Raw genomic sequence first — 21,473 nt, 5'->3', positions numbered from 1 at the left:
CGGTTTGATTCACTGGAAGATTCACAGTTTTGTATTTAACCCAGCAGATGTCAGCAAAGAGTTACTAGGATTACAGAATGATAGTGTAGTGACTTTACGGTTTATAGTATATAATTAATCACTCTCTTCAGTTTTTTAGTTGTGCAATTTTAGACCATTTAACATTTTATTGATGTGGCACAAATGTGTTCTCAGTTCTGTTGAACACTGTGTTTATCCACAGAGTGAACAGAGACTCTGTGAGGCTCAGAAGGTCGAGTAAATATCAAAGAAAGAAAAGAAGAAGCAGAAGTAAAGGATCCTGCAGCGTTTGTTCAGTAACAAACTGTTTTATCAGTTTATCTACACATGAACAAGACTGAAGCTTCACATGAGATCAGTCTGAACATGTTTTTGATTATTACATTAAAAACTTGTCACTTAATTATATATTATATATTAATTTTGGCTTTTACTAGACCAGAGGTGTCAAACGCAGTGTAATTATATTTGGCCTGTGAGATCTTGTCAAATGTGTATTAGAGCTTTATGCACTTTTTGTATTCCAAGATATGCACTGTATATTATTATTATTATTATTATTATTATTATTATTATTATTATTATTATTATTATTATTAATAATAATAATATCATTATTTAGTTTTTTATTTTTTGTTGTTGTTGGACAGTGACAATTTTTTTTTTTTTTTAAAGGAACCGGAAAGACTAGAGATAGAGACATAATAAATTATTTTATTCATCTAACTAATGATTGATGATGATGACTGATGGGTTTTAATTCACATGTAATTTGTTTATAATATTAAGCTTTGTCTGCTCCAGTTTTTACAAAACTAAAGTTTGTTTCCATATGAAAAGGTTTAACATTACATATGTGGAGAGATGGGAAAACATGAACAATTGCAGTAAACCGTTCAATATATACTGAGTTTGGCCAGTGACTTCTTTCCTGTTTTTAATTTTTGCAGACTGCGAGTTTGAGTTTGACACCCCTGTACTAGACCGTGGTTTTTCGCAACATCAGAAAACAACAGCAACGACAGCAAACAGAGCAACTGACAGTCCAAGATGTCTAATCCGGTCTCCTCCATCCTTGTCTCCTCCATCCTTGTTGGTACCTGCAGATGAGAAGCAGCAGTGAGTCAGCAGGTGTCAGGTAGGTGATGAGTGAAGAACACAACAGAATCCATTTCCTCTTCAAACTCCTGTCAGACATTATCTACTGCACTTTGATCCCATCACTCATACCAGCTGTTTTCTACAAAGTCTCATCAACACCAACATCTGATCTGTGATGTTTCACTCTCACATCAACAACCAGGAAGCAGCTCCAACTCTGATCCACACACACACACACACACACACACACACACACTAACTCACCTGGTTCCACTCTCAGGTGGATGATGGTGATCGGTCTGTCAGTGTCTCTCTTCTTGCGGTTTGTTCCTCCCTGACTGACATAACACTCATATGTTCCACTGTCAACAGGCATCGCATTCTTCAGAATCAAAGACACGTCTCCGTCCTTCATCTCAGTGTCCTTCAGCTCCACCAAATTCTTATAATTTGGATGCTGGTTATCTGGAACATATCGCCCATCTTGTAACATGTAGACACAACCTCCATGTTCCAGGTCAGATCTGATCCACTTCACACTTTTGACTGGGGTATTGCTGAAACCTCGACATGGCAGAGTGACCGTGTCTCCAGATTTAACTTTGACGACTTTGTGCTCTGAAGTAAGGAGGGATAAAACAAATAATAATATTGATTTTAAAGCATTAAAGTTCAATTCAATTCAATTCAGTTTTATTTGTATAGCGCCAATTTACAACAGAAATTATCTCAAGGCACTTTACAGTGTTTAAGGTTTAAGACATTACAGAAAATATTTATACAAAAAATTATAGAGAAAACCCAACAATCCCATTTGAGCAAGCTTTAGGCAACAGTGGAGAGGAAAAACTCCCTTTAGAGGAAGAAACCTCCAGCAGAACCAGGCTCATAGTGGGCGGCCATCTGCCTCGACCGGTTGGGGTGAGTGGAAAGAGGAGAGAGAAAAGAACAGCAGGCAATAAAGACAACAACAAGCAGCAAGAACATTGGGCAGATGAACTGGATTCTGGAGATGTACAGCTCCAGGCCGAGGATACCTGCAGAAAAGTACAGAGAGAGGGAGACAGAGAGGAGGAAACACAACTACAGGAGAGAGAAGACATAAAGTTAATGACATGAAATGGTAGAATTAGAATGGATAGAGGAGAAAGGAGAGAGGAGAGGAGCTCAGTTTATCAGTAGAGGTCCCCCAGCAGACTAAGCTATATCAGCATAACTAAGAGATGGTTCAGAGTCACCTGATCCATCTCTAACTATAAGATTTATAAAAAAGGAAAGTTTTAAGTCTAGTCTTAAATGTAGAGAGGGTGTCTGCCTCCAGAACCTGAACTGGGAGCTGGTTCCACAGGAGAGGGGCTTGGTAGCTAAAGGCTCTGCCTCCCATTCTACATTTGGAAACTCTAGGAACCACAAGTAAAGTTATTATTTCATTTGTAAAGAAATTAAAAAAAAAATCATTGCTGCTGAGAGTTGAGGGAATACTAGGCTCAACAGAGCTATGACTCTTTGTCAGCCTGGCTACAGTGCTGAAAATAAACCTAGGGTTGTTCTTATTTGCCTCTATTAATGAGGAGTAATATGAAGTTCTAGCTTTACGGAGGGAGGGAGAGAGAAAGTGTAACTATCTCTTTCCTCCACAGAGTTTCAGTCAGTCTGTAATGCTGTAAACTCAGTCTAGTTTGTAAACATATCAGTCATTTAGTTGTAGAATCCGACCAGTGATCATGATAAACATCAACAAAAAAACTTCTTATATGCTTACAGCTGTTGTGTTCACTGCTGCTGGTTAATAAACAACAAATAACAAACACCAACATAAATCAGGAGGAGTTCATTGAACACAACACATTCTTTGGACTCACCAGGCTTGGGCTCTTCAACCTTCAGGGTGATGGTGTTCATCAGCTCAGGTACAGATCTCTTACTGTGCTGTGAGCTTCTCTTTCCAACATAACACTGATATGTTCCAGCGTCTTTCATGGTGACGTTCTTCAGAATCACAGATGCGTCTCCGTCCTTCATTGTTGGATCTCTCAGCGTCACTCGACCATGAAATGATGGATGTTGGTAGTCGTCATACCTGTGGTTCTCTCTGAAGAAGAACACGTAGTCATCTGAGTTCAGGTCAGGTTTGATCCACTCCAACATTTCAATGTCAGCATCTCTGGGACTGTGACAGTGAAGAATGACATCCTCTCCATATTCTGCTGTTACCTCTTTTTAGTTAAAGGTAAAAATAAAAATAAAAAATAGAGAGAGATGCAGGAAGCAAATTTGATTTTTTTTTACTCTGGTTCATATCAATGACATTTCTACAAAATAAACACTTAATATATTTAGAACAAAATGTTATCAACATGAAACTCCATTTTCTACAGCTCATTCAGAAACAATAGAAGAGATTACAATACAGAATATAAATGATTTGATGTCCTCAGTTTACCTGCTCTTGATGCTGATTACATATGTTTCCAGGAAAATACATTTTTGTGATAGAACAGAGTTCATCCATAGTTTGATGTATCCCAAACTCTTGAAATGTAATAAAAAGCAGCAATTGGTTTATCTTTTTTTTTTCTATTTCTGAATTCCATCTATCTGTCAGAATGTAAAGCGACTGAACTCTTTATTTTTTTAAATAATGTGTTCATGTGGATATTTATTTTGGCTGATGTTAAGCATTTAGTCTCTTTTAATTTATTAAAAGATATTGCTCTGGTTCAATCAGAATTTCTAATGGGTTAGTTAAGGTAGTGGGAATTTGTGTGATTAACTCATAAATAAAAGGAAATATTGTTATGCCCATTTCCACTAAAGAATGAAAAGACTCTAATATAAATATATGGTGAGACACTATATCTAAATCTATCCTCACAACTTCCACAACAATTGTAATTACAGAGTGGAAATTGAACACAAATAAAACAAATTAAAAAACGAAACAAGCTGAAACAACAGCTACATGTACAGTAGTCATTGTGTTCCCCCAGAGTGTTTCAAGTATTTTAAACTCTGTTGAACTTATTAAATATATAAGTCTGCATGATGTAGATTTGTTTCACTTGTGTCTCATGACTAACCTGCAGAAATCAAAATTTTAATTGTATTTAACAAACAGACTAAAGCAGAAAACAACTCCAAAAATCTGATTTCTAACCTTTTACTTTAAAAATTTGCAAAGTAAAATAAAAATGTAAGTATTTTATTAATTAACTATTAATAATTGTATTTGTTTATTGACTGAAATAAAAAATAAACCTTTGTCTATGCATAACATGGAAATATGACAGAAATTATTTAAGAGCAGTACTTGGTTGATTTGCAACTGATTCATGGCTCAGTTAATATTTGTGTGTCTAACTAGGTAACTAACATTGCAAGTGCTTGTTCAAAAAAATACTCCCTTACAAGTAAAAGTACCCTTTATTTTTTCTACTGAAATAAAAGTGCTGAAGTGCAACTCTAAAGCTTACACTAAAATAAAAGTATTCCACTGAAAGAAAATAGTCACTAAAGTGTGATGTGGAACAACAAAACAGCAGTTGGTAAATGTGAAGCTAATTTTAAACATCACATATAGTGAAATGATATGATATTTGAATGTGAGTTATTTAATTAACTAACTCAGTCCTCTGACAGTAATCTCCACAGCTGCTTTATGATTCTGGCATCGTCGCCATTAAACCAACAAAGTAAAAATGACAGTGACTCCGCCATTACATGAACATCAGTGCGTTACTCACTGTGATCAACACTAACACCTGTAATCTTAACTGAACTTTAACTTCAGTCCTCTGAGAACAATTTAACATTAGATTCTAATATTCTCTCAACACAAACCTTTAAAAAAGAGTTTTCAGTACATTTTAAATCTGTTCATACAGCTTACCTGTAGAGGTAGAACAGTTCAGGAAACAAGTGAGGAAACACACAACACAAGTAAATCTTGAAGTAGACATCCTTCCTTCTTTTTCTCCTGCTGTTGATTAAATGATCTTGATGTTAGATGATTTGTCTTGTCTACTTCCTGGTTGTTCAGTGTTTTGTCACCTTAGACACAGAGGGAGGAGTCATGAGATTTACAAGAAAACACACCCTAAACTCTGTGAGCATCTGAAATGAAACCAAACCGATCATGTGTTAAACAGCTACTGAAAATACAAACAGGCTCTAATCAGAGACTATATGACAGATGGTTTGTAGTGTCAGCCACAAGCATAAGACACTCACTGACCTGATTAGGTGTACCTAAAAATCTTAGGCTGTAAAATGACAGCAGAGATCTCACATCTTCATCATAATTTTGTCTTTCTATTTCCTGGTTGTTCAGGGTTTTGTCACCTTAGACACAGAGGGAGGAGTCATGAGATTTACAAGAAAACACACCCTAAACTCTGTGAGCATCTGAAATGAAACCAAACCGATCATGTGTTAAACAGCTACTGAAAATACAAACAGGCTCTAATCAGAGACTAGACACTAAGACACTCACTGACCACTTTATTAAGAACACCTGTACCTGTACAGAATAATACAATCTAATACATCAGCCCTGACATTAATTCTACTGTTACAAGGTTTTTGTTGAACAGAAAGGTGATAATTTAAATTTACTTACTCTTTTCATTACTGAGGTCGTAATGCGTGGTTGAGTCATACTGGAGTACATTATATTAAAAGTTGTTTCACTGTTTTGGTCCCTCACTTATATACTTTTACATTTAGTCATTTGGCAGACGTCTTTATCCGCTTTTACCATTTGAGGAGTTTAATTTGTTTAGAACAAATTTGCCTAACAACAATTCAATTCAATTCAGTTTTATTTATATAGAGCCAAATCACAAAAGATGTTATCTAAAAGCACTTTACAGTGTTTAAGGTTTAAGACCTTACAGAGTATAATTATACAAAAATGATATAGAAAACCCAACAATCTCATTTGAGCAAGCTTTAGGCAACAGTGGAGAGGAAATGCGAATGTTTAGTTCTACCTGAGGAGGGGCATAACAGAAAATAATTGAGAAGCACTGCTTTAGAGGAAGAAACCTCCAGCAGAACCAGGCTCATAGTGGGCGGCCATCTGCCTCGACCGGTTGGGGTGAGTGGAAAGAGAAGAGAGAAAAGAACAGCAGGCAATAAGACAACAACAAGCATCAAGAACATAAGGCAGGTGAAGTTATCTGGAAAGTGAGTCATGGCATCTGGACTTCCTTCTTGTTACTGTGTTATTTATGTTATTTAAGTGTGTGTGTTAGTGTGTTTGCCCAACATTTAAACATATAAGGTCGGTCATGTGGCTGTTGTCCAGTAATGTTTGGGGTGGTATGTGGGTGCACAGAGAGGGGTTGGGGAGGTGCCAAACCTTAATCTTGCCTAGGGCATCACAATGGCTAGAGACAGCTCTGAATGTGTTCTCTAATATGTCAATAGTAATATGTCATTCTCATATTATATTCATCACATTAATTTAGCAAATATAATATCAGTGTGTGAGTATCATAATCAATCTGTTACAAATGCCGGACATGGTGCTGTGTACTGGTTTGATGCTTTTGATTCCAGCTCAGATTAACCTTGCATCAACATGTTCAACAGGTCAAAAAGATTCAGGTGAAATAAACATAAACCTTACTTATCATCTAATAAACAACAAAAACAGATTTTATGAACTTTCATGGGCTGATACCCTGATGATTATAACAAAAATAATGATCAAGCAGTTCACACCAATAGATCTCATCTCAGAGATGCTTTTTCTCACATTTGCTAACACACCTCTAGCTCCTACGTTCTTTCTTCCGAGGTATCAGTAGCAGCACATTTGTCTGTCTTTTGGTTGCTCACTGGCTACATTCCACCTCCCACATCTCCATATGCATGGCGTTGGCTGGATCCATTAAGCAGGAACAGTATCTGGGGTTACAGAGCTGGACCCACTGCTGCTATTGTTATTCAGGGTATAGCCGTCTCTGCAGACAGTGATTGTATCATTATACTTTCATCTCTAGGGTGTAAAATCACAATAAGCTCAACTGGAGGACTCACACCTTAGTTTATACCCTCTACTTTGGTTCAACAGGGCTAAGAAAAACTCTCATCCTCTACAGATGGTCTCTCTCTCTCTCTCTCTATCTCTCTCTCTCTCTCTCTCTCTCTCTCTCTCTATATATATATATATATATATATATATATATATATATATATATATATATACATTCAATTCAATTCAATTCAATTTTATTTGTATAGTGCCAATTCACAACAGAAGTTATCTCAAGGCACTTTACAGTGTTTAAGGTTTAAGACCTTACAGAAAATATTTATACAAAAAATTATAGAGAAACCCAACAATCCCATTTGAGCAAGCTTTAGGCAACAGTGGAGAGGAAAAACTCCCTTTAGAGGAAGAAACCTCCAGCAGAACCAGGCTCATAGTGGGCGGCCATCTGCCTCGACCGGTTGGGGTGAGTGGAAAGAGAAGAGAGAAAAGAACAGCAGGCAATAAGACAACAACAAGCAGCAAGCAACATTGGACAGATGAACTGGATTCTGGAGATGTACAGCTCCAGGCCGAGGATACCTGCAGAAAAGTACAGAGAGAGGGAGACAGAGAGGAGGAAACACAACTACAGGAGAGAGAAGACACAAAGTTAATGACATGAAATGGTAGAATTAGAATGGATAGAGGAGAAAGGAGAGAGGAGAGGAGCTCAGTGTATCAGTAGAGGTCCCCCAGAAGACTAACCTATATCAGCAGAACTAAGAGATGGTTCAGAGTCACCTGATCCATCTCAAACAATAAGCTTTATAAAAAAGGAAAGTTTTAAGTCTAGTCTTAAATGTGGAGAGGGTGTCTGCCTCCAGAACCTGAACTGGGAGCTGGTTCCACAGGAGAGGGGCTTGGTAGCTAAAGGCTCTGCCTCCCATTCTACATTTGGAAACTCTAAGAACCACAAGTAAACCTGCAGTCTGAGAACGGAGAGTTCTGCTTGGAAGATATGGAACTATGAGTTCTTTAAGATAAGATGGAGCCTGATTATTAAGGGATTTATAAGTGAGGAGAAGAATTTTAAATTCAATTCTGTATTTTACAGGGAGCCAATGGAGAGAAGCTAAAGTTGGAGAAATATGATCTCTCTTACTAATTCCAGTCAGAACTCTGGCTGCAGCATTTTGGATTAACTGGAGGCTTTTTAATGAGTTATTGGGACAAACTATTAATAATGAATTACAATAGTCCAGTCTGGAAGTAACAAATGCATGGACTAGTTTTTCAGCATCACTTTGGGACAGGATGCTCCTAATTTTAACTTTAATGTTTCTTAGGTGAAAAAAGGCAGTTCTAGAGATTTCTTTGATGTATGAAGTGAAGGAGATATCCTGATCAAAGATAACTCTGAGATTTCTTACAGTATTACTTGAGGCCAGAACTAAGTCATCAATGGTGAGAACGTGATTAGACATAGTGTCTCTGAGATTTTTAGGCCCAAACAGTATAACCTCTGTCTTGTCTGGATTTAGGAGAAGGAAATTGGAGGACATCCAGGCCTTTATGTCTTTTAAGCAGCTTGAAGTTTGACTAATTGATTAGTTTGTCCTGGTTTCATAGATAAGTATAGCTGGGTATCATCTGCGTAACAATGGAAATTTATAGAGTGTTTCCTAATAATATTGCCTAAAGGGGACATATATAAAGTGAAAAGAATCGGTCCAAGCACAGATCCCTGTGGAACTCCATAGCTGACTTTGCTGTGCATGGAAGACTCATCATTAACGTGTACAAACTGAAATCTATCTGATAGATACGATTTAAACCACTCTAGTACTGTTCCTTTGATTCCAATGACATGTTCCAGTCTGTGTAATAAAATGTTGTGATCTATAGTGTCGAATGCAGCACTAAGATCTAACAAGACGAGTATAGAGAGTAGACCATTGTCTGATGCTAGTAGAAGATCATTAGTGACCTTTACCAGTGCTGTTTCTGTACTATGATGTACTCTAAATCCTGACTGGAAATCTTCATACAAGTTATTGCTACGCAGGTGGTCGTACAATTGCCCAGAGAAAACTACGGAGTCCGACATCGTTTTGGCAAAGTTACACCGATTCAACGTTAATTTTAGTGACTTCCGATTGGCGTAATCGGGCGTCATTAACTCCTGTGTGAATTATTATCTTACTATATTTACGTTTATCCTTACACAGGAGTTTTAAATAGGACTCGACGTCGCCCGCTCTGGCCCCAGGAATACACTTGACTATGGCCGCTGGAGTCTCTAACTTCACGTTTCTGACTATCTTTTCAAGGATTTTAGAGATAAAGGGCAGATTGGATATTGGTCTATAATTCGCTAAGACCCCTGAGTCCAGAGTAGGCTTTTTGAGCAGGGGCTTGACTACAGCAACCTTAAAAGCCTGTGGTACGTAGCCTATTTGTAAAGACAGATTGATCTGATCTAATATGGACGTGCTGATCAAAGGTAAGACATCCTTGAGGAGTCTAGTCGGGATGGCATCTAAGAGACATGTTGATGGTTTAGAGGAATTAATTACTGAAATTAATTCAGAATGATCTACAGGGAGGAAGCAGTCAAAGTACGAGCGTGGATCTAGAGTTGTTGTACAATCCATGCTATATGCAGGGATGATCTGATCAATTTTTTCTCTAATAGTTATGATTTTGTTTGTAAAGAAATTCATGAAGTCATTGCTGCTGAGAGTTGAGGGAATACTAGGGTCAACCGAGCTATGACTCTTTGTCAGCCTGGCTACAGTGCTGAAAAGAAACCTGGGGTTGTTCTTATTTGCCTCTATTAATGAGGAGTAATATGAAGTTCTAGCTTTACGCAGGGCTTTTTTATATATTATTAAACTATCTTTCCAGGCTAGGCAATATTCATCTAAATTGGTGGAACGCCACCTCCTTTCCAGCTTACGTGATTTCTGCTTTAAGGTACGGATTTGTGAATTGTACCATGGAACTAACTTCCTCTGACTCACTAGTTTCTTTTTCAGAGGAGCAACAGTATCAAGTATTGTTCCAAGTGAAGCACCAGTACTATTAACAAGATAGTCCACTTGTGCTGGAGTAACATTGAAATAACTGCCTTCCTCTGTGTTGGTACATGGCTCTGAAATAAAAGATGGAATCAGTTCCTTAAATTTGTCAACAGCATTTTCACATAAACATCTACTGTAGAGAATCTTATCTGTAGGTTTAGTAAAGTCTGGTACTGTAAATTCAAATGTAATTAAGAAATGGTCAGATAAAAGAGGGTTTTGGGGAAAAACTATTAACTGATCAACTTCCACACCGTATGTCAGAATAAGATCAAGGGTGTGATTAAAACAGTGAGTGGGTTTATTTACATTTAGAGTCTAATAGTGAATTAAAGTCAGTGTTGAGGCAGTTATCATCAACATCTACATGGATATTAAAGTCACCCACTATAATGACTTTATCTGCACTAAGAACTAAATCAGATAGAAACTCTGAGAATTCAGTTAAAAACTCAGAGTAAGGGACAGGAGGACGGTACACAATAACAAACAGGACTGGTTTTTGATTTTTCCAGTTAGGATCAGAGAGGCTAAGAGTGAGGCTCTCAAATGAATTAAACTATGTTTAGGTCTGGGGTTGATTAACAAACTTGAGTGGAAGATTGCTGCTACTCCTCCACCCCGACCTGTGCTTCTAGGAACATGATAATTAACATGACTTGAGGGGGTCGACTCATTCAGAGAGACATATTCATCCTGCTGCAGCCAGGTTTCAGTAAGACAGAATAAGTCTATTTGATGGTCAGTTATCAAATCATTTACTAACAGGGATTTAGACGAGAGAGATCTGATATTTAACACTCCACATTTGATTGTTGTCTTGTTATTTGGTTCTTTATTTGTATTAGGTTCTTATGAATCACTCCTCTTGTTGGCTCTTGATATAAATAATTTAGGTACTCGGGGAGCAGACACTGTCTCTATGGGGTTATGGTAGTTTTGGGGGGTGACGGCTGTAAGGAAGCTGCAGAGAGGTGTGTAAGACTGCGTCTCTGCGTCCTGGGCTCCACTCTGACATGTCAGGGTTTAGGTCGTCTAATAAACTCTGTCATATTTCTAGAGAGTTGAGACGAACCATCTAAAGTGGGATGGACGCCGTCTCTTCTAACCAGCCCAGGTTTAGTCTCTGTAGCCCACGTTGTTAGCGGGACACCACTTAGACAGCCAGCGGTTGAATGACGTCATGAGGCTAAACATGACGTCACTGGTCAGATTGGGAAGGGGCCCAGAGAAAACTACGGAGTCCGACATCGTTTTGGCAAAGTTACACACCGATTCAACGTTAATTTTTAATTAACTCCTGTGTGAATTATTATCTTACTGTATTTACGTTTATCCTTACACAGGAGTTTTAAATAGGACTCGACGTCGCCCGCTCTGGCCCCAGGAATACACTTGACTATGGCCGCTGGAGTCTCTAACTTCACGTTTCTCACTATGGAGCTGCCAATAACCAGAGTGGGTTTCTCAGCAGGTGTGTTGCTGAGTGGGGAAAACCGGTTGAAAACGTGAACCTGGTCGTGGTGAACCTTGGGCGAGTGTCTAGGGTTATGCTTCCTACGAACCGTCACCCAGCCGGCCTGACTTCCCGGCTGCTCGGTAGAGTTGTTTCGGTCGTGAACGATTCGTTCAATAAGAACGAATCTTTGCTATGACTTGGGAGTGATTAGTTCTCTCAGTGAGTGATTCGTTCATTTCCAGTTCATTGCAGTACCTTCTCTCGCCACATGGCAGCAGCTCCATAAGCACAGTCAGCAGGACAGGAAACAGAAATGATTCGTTCACGACTCACTCAACTGTGAGTCCCTACTCAGGTCCTCGTTCTTTTGTCACGTGACAACAGGCCGCTCAGGCTCTGTGGCAGCAGCACTACAGTTCGTTCACGAGTCGTTCATACGGATCATTACGGATTCGTTCTTTCGTTCTTTCGGTAACAGCTGAAGCTCCGCTACAGAGCTGTGGACTGAGAAACAAGGAAATTAACGATATCTGATATCTGACGGTCATTTATTGTCAACTGACGCACGACAGACATTATTTATTCATGGAATCATAATTAATTAGTGGTCTTTGATTCTTGTAGATGTGTGTAGTGATTTTGTGTAAATAATGTAAATTATGTTTGTACATAAATACTTTCGAAAATGATAAACATGTTAATTGTGTTATTCTCCTCCATAAAATAATAAAGTGTAACATTATTAATAACAACTACAATAACATCAATAATAATAATAATAATAATAATAATGATAATAATAATGTCGCGTTTTGGACACAATAAATGCACCATGTAAATATTTTCTGGAACTTGTTACTTGTTGCATTAAAAGTCTAATTCATTATCCAAATAAGTTTAACTTTCACTCGTCCTCTACCAGCCGTCACAGGCTGCAGCAGCAGTAACTCGCTCTCGTTCATCGTTCATCGTTCACGTCTCTCGTTCATTTGTCACGTGAGAGCTACAAAGTCACTGCTGTGCCCTTAAACAACAACATCAGGGAGGATGCAGGAACACAAGTCACTTTATTGTGGAGTGTATTTGCTTTCCTAGGTTTTCACATGGTTTAAATTGCTTGTGGCATTTTGTGTATTATAAGTTGTCAGCTGAACAAACCATGTTGTCTTCAGTATATATAGTCTGAGAACCGCGACCATTTTTACATCACCCACTAGAGGGTTACACCACAACCCGCTGTAAAATGAACAAAGTGACTCAAAATGATTAGTTCACTTTACAGTTCGAGACTCACGAATCTGAGTCAGTTCAAAGACTCGTTTTTCCCACCACTACAACTGCCGGGGACAGCTAATAGGAGCTATGCTAACAGGAGCTATGCTAACAGGAGCTATGCTAACAGGAGCTATGCTAACAGGAGCTACGCTAACAGGAGCTATGCTAACAGGAGCTACGCTAACAGGAGCTACGCTAACAGGAGCTACGCTAACAGGAGCTATGCTAACAGGAGCTACGCTAACAGGAGCTACGCTAACAGGAGCTACGCTAACAGGAGCTATGCTAACAGGAGCTATGCTAACAGGAGCTACGCTAACAGGAGCTATGCTAACAGGAGCTACGCTAACAGGAGCTACGCTAACAGGAGCTATGCTAACAGGAGCTACGCTAACAGGAGCTACGCTAACAGGAGCTACGCTAACAGGAGCTACTACAGAGCTATGCTAACAGGAGCTACGCTAACAGGAGCTACGCTAACAGGAGCTATGCTAACAGGAGCTATGCTAACAGGAGCTAGGCTAACAGGAGCTATGCTAGCTGGCTCCACACCGGCTACCGGGACCTGGCTAGCTGGCTTATTTTCCACGGTGCGGAGCCGAGTCTCCAAATCAGTCAGCCTCGACTCCAAAGCTGCAAATAAACTACATTTATTACAAATTCCCTTCTCACTAAAGGAGGCAGAGGAAAAACTAAACATATGACAAACCGAGCAAGAGAGAGCAGGAGAAGAAGAAGAGGGAGAAGAAGAAGAGGGAGAAGAAGAAGAAGAGGGAGAAGAAGAAGAAGAGGGAGAAGAAGAAGCGGGAGAAGCAGCCATGGCTAACAGAGTTAAGCTAGCAGACCTCACAACACAAGAAAACAAGAGTAATAAGTATTATGAATGGTCCTTAAGTAACACAGGTGTATGTTATAACTCCAGTAGTGCTTTTCACTAACACTATAAATTTAGCTTAAAGTTTGTTAAATTTAGCGAAACAAACGGAGCAACTGAAAAGCGAGTCAGCGTCAACAACAGGAAGAGATACGATACGACACGACTACCGTAGGAGGAGCAGCCAATCGAGACGTGTTTTACATACATATATATATACATATACAACTTCTGTCTGAGTCTTCTTAGTAAGTCACTGATTAAAAAAAAAACTATGGTAAACTCTATAGTGAAGTCTTTCCATGCTCTCCATAGTTTGCAGCTGCGGTTTTAACTTGTTTGTTCACTCTGCACTGAGACTTTTAGATCGGTTAGCCACAACCAAAGCGGAACAATGTAATTGTTTCCATCTTACATCTTTAAGAAACCCACAAACCACAATGAACAACAAAACAACAAATAAGACCAAAGTTTACCAAACCTGCAGAAAACAGACCACTGCTGCAGCAACAAGATCATATATATATATATATATATATATATATATATATATATATATATGATCATATATACATAAATCAAGTATAAAAACAGTAAAGTTATGAGGTATTAAACTCAAACTACCTGAGTAGTTTTCCTTATATTTGATTAAGTAATTAATTATGGACAAAGGTTTTACAGTACATTTTGAAAGATTGCATAAAAAAAAAATAATTGTTTAACTGTTGCTTTTAATATAATAAAATAGATGAATGAAAACTAAAAAAAACACACATTTATAATAAAAGTCATTCAGATCTAAGGAGCTCTGAGGATCAAATACAGTCCAGCAGGTGAACCTCCGTTGTTGAGGGTGTGAAGTCCGACCTCAGTGAAGAGTAGACGACCTCTGGTTCTGGTGGAAACTCTGAAGACAAACAAGCAGTTCAATCATTATGAGACCACTGACTATTCCTGAAAACACCTGCTCATTGTCTTTTTTCCCTCACTCAGTGCCAGATTGTTTGTTGCCTTTATTTTATTCAATGCATAAATGCAAAACTTAATAAAGAAATAACTAAATCATGAGAACACAATAACACCAATTCACTACAGCTGCTATGGCAAATGGACTTAACTTTAACTGGAGATTATTTATCCAAAATTGGGAACGGAACAGCCACCATTGCTTGTATTAAAACAGAGATTTTGTCAAATTCTGGAGTTGTACCTTTTCTAATGACTATTTGTCCATAACTGACGTTTTCAGCTCTCAGTGATGAGTAAACTGCAGCTGGATTAGTGTCTGCAAAATAAACCATATACATGTTACAATAGTTCAACTGCAAAAATGTGAGTGACCGTATAGCTACTGCTACTACATTAAGCAGTGTAAAAGAGGGAGGTCTTATACATGAGGCAGTATAAGAACGTTATTAAACTGGTCCCACATTTGTAGATGTATAGTATCACATTTGTAGATAGTATCTACGTGGTCTGTAGAGACATGCACGTGTCATTTAGTGGTAATTCAGAGAATCATGAGCAGCTTGTGTTTTTATCACAAACAGGAAACTGGACGACCACAGAGCTGTTAGCTTCTGTTTCAGATGTACCACGTGGTACAAAACTGTTTAATTGTCTGCAGCGGAGTTTAGGGTTATCAATTGGGCAGTAAAATAACACAAGTTTATGTACTGATGTTATTTTCACTAACATAGTCCTTGGTGCAGTTTTAAATATTTTGGATTGCCCTTAGGTAAAAAAAAAAAATGTTCACCTGTATGCATAAATGTTTATTGGAGGTTTCCATACATTTGGTTGAAGTGTTCTTTTATCAGAGAAGTGAAAGTGAATCCAATCTTACAAACTTAAAAATAGAGTATTTTAAAGTATTTGGGGACCAGCTCAAAATCTTTGTGCTACAATAGTTTATGACTGAAAATTTAGTTCAATTTAGTTTTATTTGTGTAGCGCCAAATCACAACAATAGTCATCTCAAGGCACTTCAAAGTGTTATAACTGTACACAGAATCACATAGAAATGAAGATCACAATACAAACTCACACAAACATACACAGACACAGTACCTCTCCTTTGTCTGTTTGGATGTTCCTGATGTAATATTTTGACATCACTATATGTGATGTCATCTTCTCCAACTTTTACTTCATTAGCTGTATTGATCCAAAACAAACAACAAAGTAATTTACAACATTACAGTGTTAAATGAGGATTCAATGATAAAAGGCTGGAAAAAGTGAAACTTAGAATAATTTGTGGGTAAAAACATTTCAACATCATATAGATCATAGATATAGATAAATCTGAAAAACTAAACCTATGAATATTTTTCCAGAAATTAGTGTATCACCTTTAAGTTTTCTCTGAACACATCCTCTAACCAGTAGAACCAGTAACACCAGTAGAACCAGACCAGAGACAGATGCAACAGACACCATCACAGACAGAGGTGCAGTTGTGAGTTTATCTACACATTACAATACATAAATATAAAAATAATTTGGCTCATGAAACATCTGCAATGTCTATTAATTTGCCACATAAGGAGATTACTGCTGATTAGTGGAGAAACCATAGAGAGACCAAATTCACCAAATAACTGTCTCTGTCCTCCTGACCTGTGACAGAGATCCAGCTGGGTGGAGACTCTCCATGACTGCTGATGTGACACTTGTAGAGGCCTTCATCAGACTTGGTAACATGGTGGATGGTCATGTGACCTGTAGGCTCAGTCCTGATGAGGGAGCCATCTTTATAGAAATCAGCTGGGAGCTTGGAGGGAGGGCTCTTTGTTTGACAGTGCAGAGTGACATCATGTCCCTCCATCACAGGGAGGACAGGACTCTGCAGGATCACTGATCCACCTCAACACAGAGACAAACTACAGCATTTCATCCATTTCCACACAGACTCATCAACACTAACTCCACAGTCTGATCTTACCAGAGACAGTGATGTTGATGATGCTACTGGTTGATCCCTCTCTGGACTCACACCAGTAAACTCCACTGTCCTGTGGGAAGATGTAGCTGATGTTACAGGAAGAACCATTTCCTTCTCCCCAACCATCTCCACACTGAGTCATCTGTTCTCTGGTTGTGTTCCTCCTCAGTGTCCATCCAGCAGAGCTGTCGTCCTCCTCACAGCTCAGAGACACAAACTCTCCTTTAAACAGCTGAGAGCTGCTGGGACTCACAGTCAGATGAGCTGGAGGAATTCAGAGTATATTTAAACAAATCCTAATATTTCAAAGTAAAACTAACTGTGTCAACAACAGTAGTCTTAGTCCTACTGGAAGTGATTAGCATTAAATGAATCAGCAGAATGAGCCTTTAAACAACTTTGAACAAATAAGACGTTCTCTGACCTTGGTCTGTTGAGCAGCTCAGCAGAGAGGTCGCAACTAGAGAAAGGAGATAAATACCTTTATTGTTTTAGTTACAGTATTTGGATGCTGTTACTAACATACAGTAACTTGATTCTGGGACCTAAAAAATAACTATAACACAGCAAAAACGCAATTTTAAGCATCTTTCTCATACATACTGTACACAAACTCATGTACATCACGTACTCTACAGTTCAATACAACATCACTTGTGTAGCAGCAGATACACTTGATTCTTCTAAAACCAGACTGCTTGTTGTAAATCAGCACACAGTATATTTTATATTTCTATATGTGACTCTATAAGAATTTAACTGTTTAACAGCAGCTGCATCAGCACGAGGCTCTGAACCACTGGCTTTATTGTGATTAGAGACAATTATGACAAACTGATTTTAATGTTTAATATTATTATTATTGTTCTAAATTGTTCTCATAATTTTAAATATAATTTTATCAACATGAATACACAACATCATTATCTCAGCAGTGATATATAGCTAAAGGTTGAATTTCTATAATCTGAACAGTAACATTTAAATTCTAACTCATGATGAACTAAGAACATAAACACTTGACTTAGAACCTTTCATCTCCACACAACAGTATGCTGATTTTAATCAATACCTAATTATTGATTAATGTAAAGTATTTTATTTTGAACATTTGAAATGTGTTTAAAACACTACTGCAACAAACTTTTGTTTAATTGCATGCTTTTTTATTTTTTACTCCTGTTTTTGTTGTTCAGTATAATCTTATTTTAATCTAATGTCATTATTAGAAGTTTAACCCTGAACATTCATGTACCTCACCATTATCTCAGCTGACATGCTTTAAATCTAATGATTATATTTTATATCTTGTACTTACAGAGCAGCAGCTGAAGACATGTTTGGTCCATTGTACCACCTGTTGATATGAGAGCAACACACATTTGGTCAAAGCAGTTAATCCCACTTCCTTCCTCCTTGAATCGTATGTTAGCAAATTATTTTCTCTCTGACTGTTGGTAAGAAAGTCTCCACAAAGGTGAACCATCACTGCACAGGAACTGTTCATCTACACTATTTGACAGTACGTTATTAAATCGTGATGGCAGAGTTTGAATTACGGGGGAGCCAGTGTCATTCATCTTCCTCATGAGATTCCAGATTCAGATTTATGAATCCCAGAGAGATTAATAAAGTTCTGCTTGTTACAGCTGTCCTCAGTTCAAAAGAAAAAGAAAGAACTGCAGCCAGAAAATAACCATACAACATAAATACAGAATTTATGCAATAATTATTATTGGAAAATGAGAAAGAAAACGCTACATCACTCTTAACATATCTGAGCTCCTTTTCATCCTACATTGTGACATGATGACACTTCCTACTTGAAATCAGTGTGTGAAATAAGACAAAGAAGAAGTTTTTAACCTAATCCTGATGTTAGTGTGCTGAATCTTCACCCAGTTGTTTTTGGGCATAAAGTCAAACCCTGACTGCTTCTGGTGTGTAGGAATCAAGTATTTATGGGGAGGTTGAGAGGACTAATCTTGAGTCAACAGAAATAAATCTTTCTTCACAAAATAGTAATAACTAAAGAAATGACGGGTATTTCGTTAATAAAAGAATGAACTGACTTTTTATAGCTATTGTTTGTGTGCAATCACCACAAATACACTCAAAACTATGTGACAACATGCTAATTAGATTCTCTTTATGTTTATTTCAGTCTTTATTTCAGACAACCATGCAGTAACACACTTAGCTTGAACATGTTTTTATGAACAACAGGAAACATGATTACCACAGAGCAGTTTGTGTCTCATTCAGGTTTCACCACAGGGAACAAAACAATGTATGAAGCAGAACACTTAGTTCAGCTAAAAAACCACAGTCTCACACTTAAACCAAACTGATTAACAGGAAACCTGTAACATCAGAATGTATCAGGCGTGAAAGATGCAGTTTAGTGTGAAAGCAACAGGATAACGTCTGTATTTCAAAGTAAATACCATCAAATCATTCTTTTTAATTGTTATCAATACATTATCATTTTTTTTATTATTATTATTATCACTCACTTTTCAAAAGTCCTTATCTACAAAGATGTCCTCTCTTTTCTGTCTGAGGATAAGAAATCTAAAGGCTCTGACCAACCTAATGTCAAAGAACTAGAGGCGACTAAGACTGACAGCTACGTCCTCTCACGTCGCCTTCAGCCTGGTAAAAGGGTGGCAAAAGGACATAACGTTTTCCTTATGTAGAGTTGTGCTTTCACACACACATAGCGCACAGGAGGCAGACATGTTCTCACATGGGGAAATAGTCCATTTGGTTATGGGGTGGTGCCTGTATAGAGAAGGCCGTAGTCACAACATGACAGAAAATGTACAAGGTCACACAGAACAAACAGACATTACCGCTACTTTGTTTGATTGGAAGTTGGTGTCATTTTAGATATAAAACTTGCGCAAAATAATCAGCAGTGTAATTTGCAACATAACAAAAAACATAGAATTTCCTGTGTGAAACCGCTCTCCAAACTGGCAACTAACTACATTCAACTAGTTGATAGGTCAACAAATAATCCTACAACAAACTCAATATCCAGTTTATCACGGCAAATGGAATTCATAATAAAGTCAAAGTAATGATGCTAAACATATTCAGAAAATGTTTTGTTTTGTATGAGTTGTCTCTATTCTGCTCATTGGCTGCTAAACTTGGAAGACAAATTAAACAAGTAAGAGTAAACAAACTTAACAACTTCAAAATTAGTTTGTTGCTGCTGATGAAGTCCGACATCCTAAGTTCAGCACTGTTCATTAAGAAATGAAACCAGAACATGAGACACAGGAAGTTCTGGATCATCAACTATTTCTGATCAAAAAAGAACTTTCAATCAGATTTTTATTTAATGATAACTTAAGGATTTTAGATCAAGTAGATCAGTTCAGAAGTGATGCTGTGTGGTGACGTCATCATAGTTAACATCCAATCCCTGCTCATTCTGAGTGGGGGAGGACATCACTATGGAGACAAGCAGGTTATTTTCTACAACAAAAAAAGTATCAACTGTTAACACGTAAAGAGTTCTGTTAGAGACACTGAGATTGATTGATTGATTGATTGATTGATTGATTGATTGATTGATTGTCTTTCTGTAGAAAGAATTCAGGTGAATGTGTGGATTAAATAAATGTTTAAATCCAAGCTTTCCTCCTGACCTGTGACAGAGATCCAGCTGGGTGGAGACTCTCCATGACTGCTGATGTGACACTTGTAGAGGCCTTCATCAGACTTGGTAACATGGTGGATGGTCATGTGACCTGTAGGCTCAGTCCTGATGAGGGAGCCATCTTTATAGAAATCAGCTGGGAGCTTGGAGGGAGGGCTCTTTGTTTGACAGTGCAGAGTGACATCATGTCCCTCCATCACAGGGAGGACAGGACTCTGCAGGATCACTGATCCACCTCAACACAGAGACAAACTACAGCATTTCATCCATTTCCACACAGACTCATCAACACTAACTCCACAGTCTGATCTTACCAGAGACAGTGATGTTGATGATGCTACTGGTTGATCCCTCTCTGGACTCACACCAGTAAACTCCACTGTCCCATGGGAGGATGTAGCTGATGTTACAGGAAGAACCATTTGTTTCTCCCCAATCAACTCCACACTGAGTCATGTGTTGTTTGGTTGTGTTCCTCCTCAGTGTCCATCCAGCAGAGCTGTCGTCCTCCTCACAGCTCAGAGACACAAACTCCCTTTTAAAGAACTGAGATTTGTTGGGACTCACAGTCAGACGAGCTGTATGGAATTAACAATGATTTGAGTTCTACTGGAAGTGAGATTAAATTCCAGTCATCTTTCACATAGCATAAATAATCAAACTTATAGTCAGATGGAAAAACAGATCTACTGTGTGGAGAACAGATAAACTTAGGTACATCGACCAACAACCATCCACCTACATTAAGCTACATCAGCTGTCTGTTCACTAAGAGTCACATTGTCTGTGTTCTCCCACACCTGTTTCCTGTAGTTCATACATTGATACCAGGATCAGTCCACAAGAGTCTAATACCCTGCTGTTTTTCTAAAAATGCAAAAGACCGGAGCGCAACAGCTGCTCCATCACCATGGAGCCAGCTCCTTTGTTTACACCCGGGATCAGCTGATCTTACTAAGGACGGCCGGAGTAAAGGCTCAAACTCATAAAACATCCTCAGCATGGTGCTGCAGACGTTGAAGGACCTTTGTATTTGCATTTGTACTCGGACACAACCTCC

General features: G+C 38.2%; 3 protein-coding genes across 3 annotated transcripts; all 3 read right to left on the bottom strand.

The window, feature by feature from the left end:
- Positions 1–970: 970 nt before the first annotated feature.
- LOC113168682 (coxsackievirus and adenovirus receptor homolog) lies at positions 971–5,165 on the bottom strand. Its single transcript, XM_026369719.2, has 4 exons — positions 5,012–5,165; positions 2,934–3,338; positions 1,387–1,740; positions 971–1,121 (listed from the first exon to the last, which is right to left on the bottom strand). The coding sequence occupies exons 1-4, from the start codon at positions 5,079–5,081 to the stop codon at positions 1,024–1,026; spliced, it is 927 nt and encodes a 308-aa protein (XP_026225504.1). The 5' UTR covers positions 5,082–5,165; the 3' UTR covers positions 971–1,023.
- An 11,269-nt stretch (positions 5,166–16,434) lies between these two features.
- LOC117153110 (Fc receptor-like B) lies at positions 16,435–17,364 on the bottom strand (the record flags this gene model as incomplete). The annotated part of the gene is made up of 3 exons (XM_033326738.1): positions 17,355–17,364; positions 16,741–16,962; positions 16,435–16,661 (listed from the first exon to the last, which is right to left on the bottom strand). Coding segments are annotated over exons 1-3 (459 nt in total), but the record flags the coding sequence as incomplete, so codon positions are not given.
- A 3,057-nt stretch (positions 17,365–20,421) lies between these two features.
- Positions 20,422–21,235, bottom strand: LOC117153109 (Fc receptor-like protein 5; the record flags this gene model as incomplete). Its single annotated transcript, XM_033326737.1, has 3 exons — positions 21,214–21,235; positions 20,728–20,991; positions 20,422–20,648 (listed from the first exon to the last, which is right to left on the bottom strand). Coding segments are annotated over exons 1-3 (513 nt in total), but the record flags the coding sequence as incomplete, so codon positions are not given.
- Positions 21,236–21,473: the final 238 nt, after the last annotated feature.

This window comes from Anabas testudineus, chromosome 18 (assembly GCF_900324465.2).
Source record: "Anabas testudineus chromosome 18, fAnaTes1.2, whole genome shotgun sequence".
NCBI lineage: Eukaryota > Metazoa > Chordata > Actinopteri > Anabantiformes > Anabantidae > Anabas > Anabas testudineus.
Note: the sequence above shows the minus strand (reverse complement) of the source record. Positions and strands in the feature narration are given on the sequence as shown.

What these genes read in the sequence shown, in the direction of transcription:
- LOC113168682 (XM_026369719.2), bottom strand. Translation starts at nt 5,081, where the DNA reads ATGTCTACTTCAAGATTTACTTGTGTTGTGTGTTTCCTCACTTGTTTC. An exon ending in GAACTGTTCTACCTCTACAG is followed by an intron (nt 3,339 to 5,011) that starts GTAAGCTGTATG and finishes TTAACTAAAAAG; the next exon opens with AGGTAACAGCAGAATATGGA. An exon ending in ACTCCTCCTGATTTATGTTG is followed by an intron (nt 1,741 to 2,933) that starts GTGTTTGTTATT and finishes TCCTTACTTCAG; the next exon opens with AGCACAAAGTCGTCAAAGTT.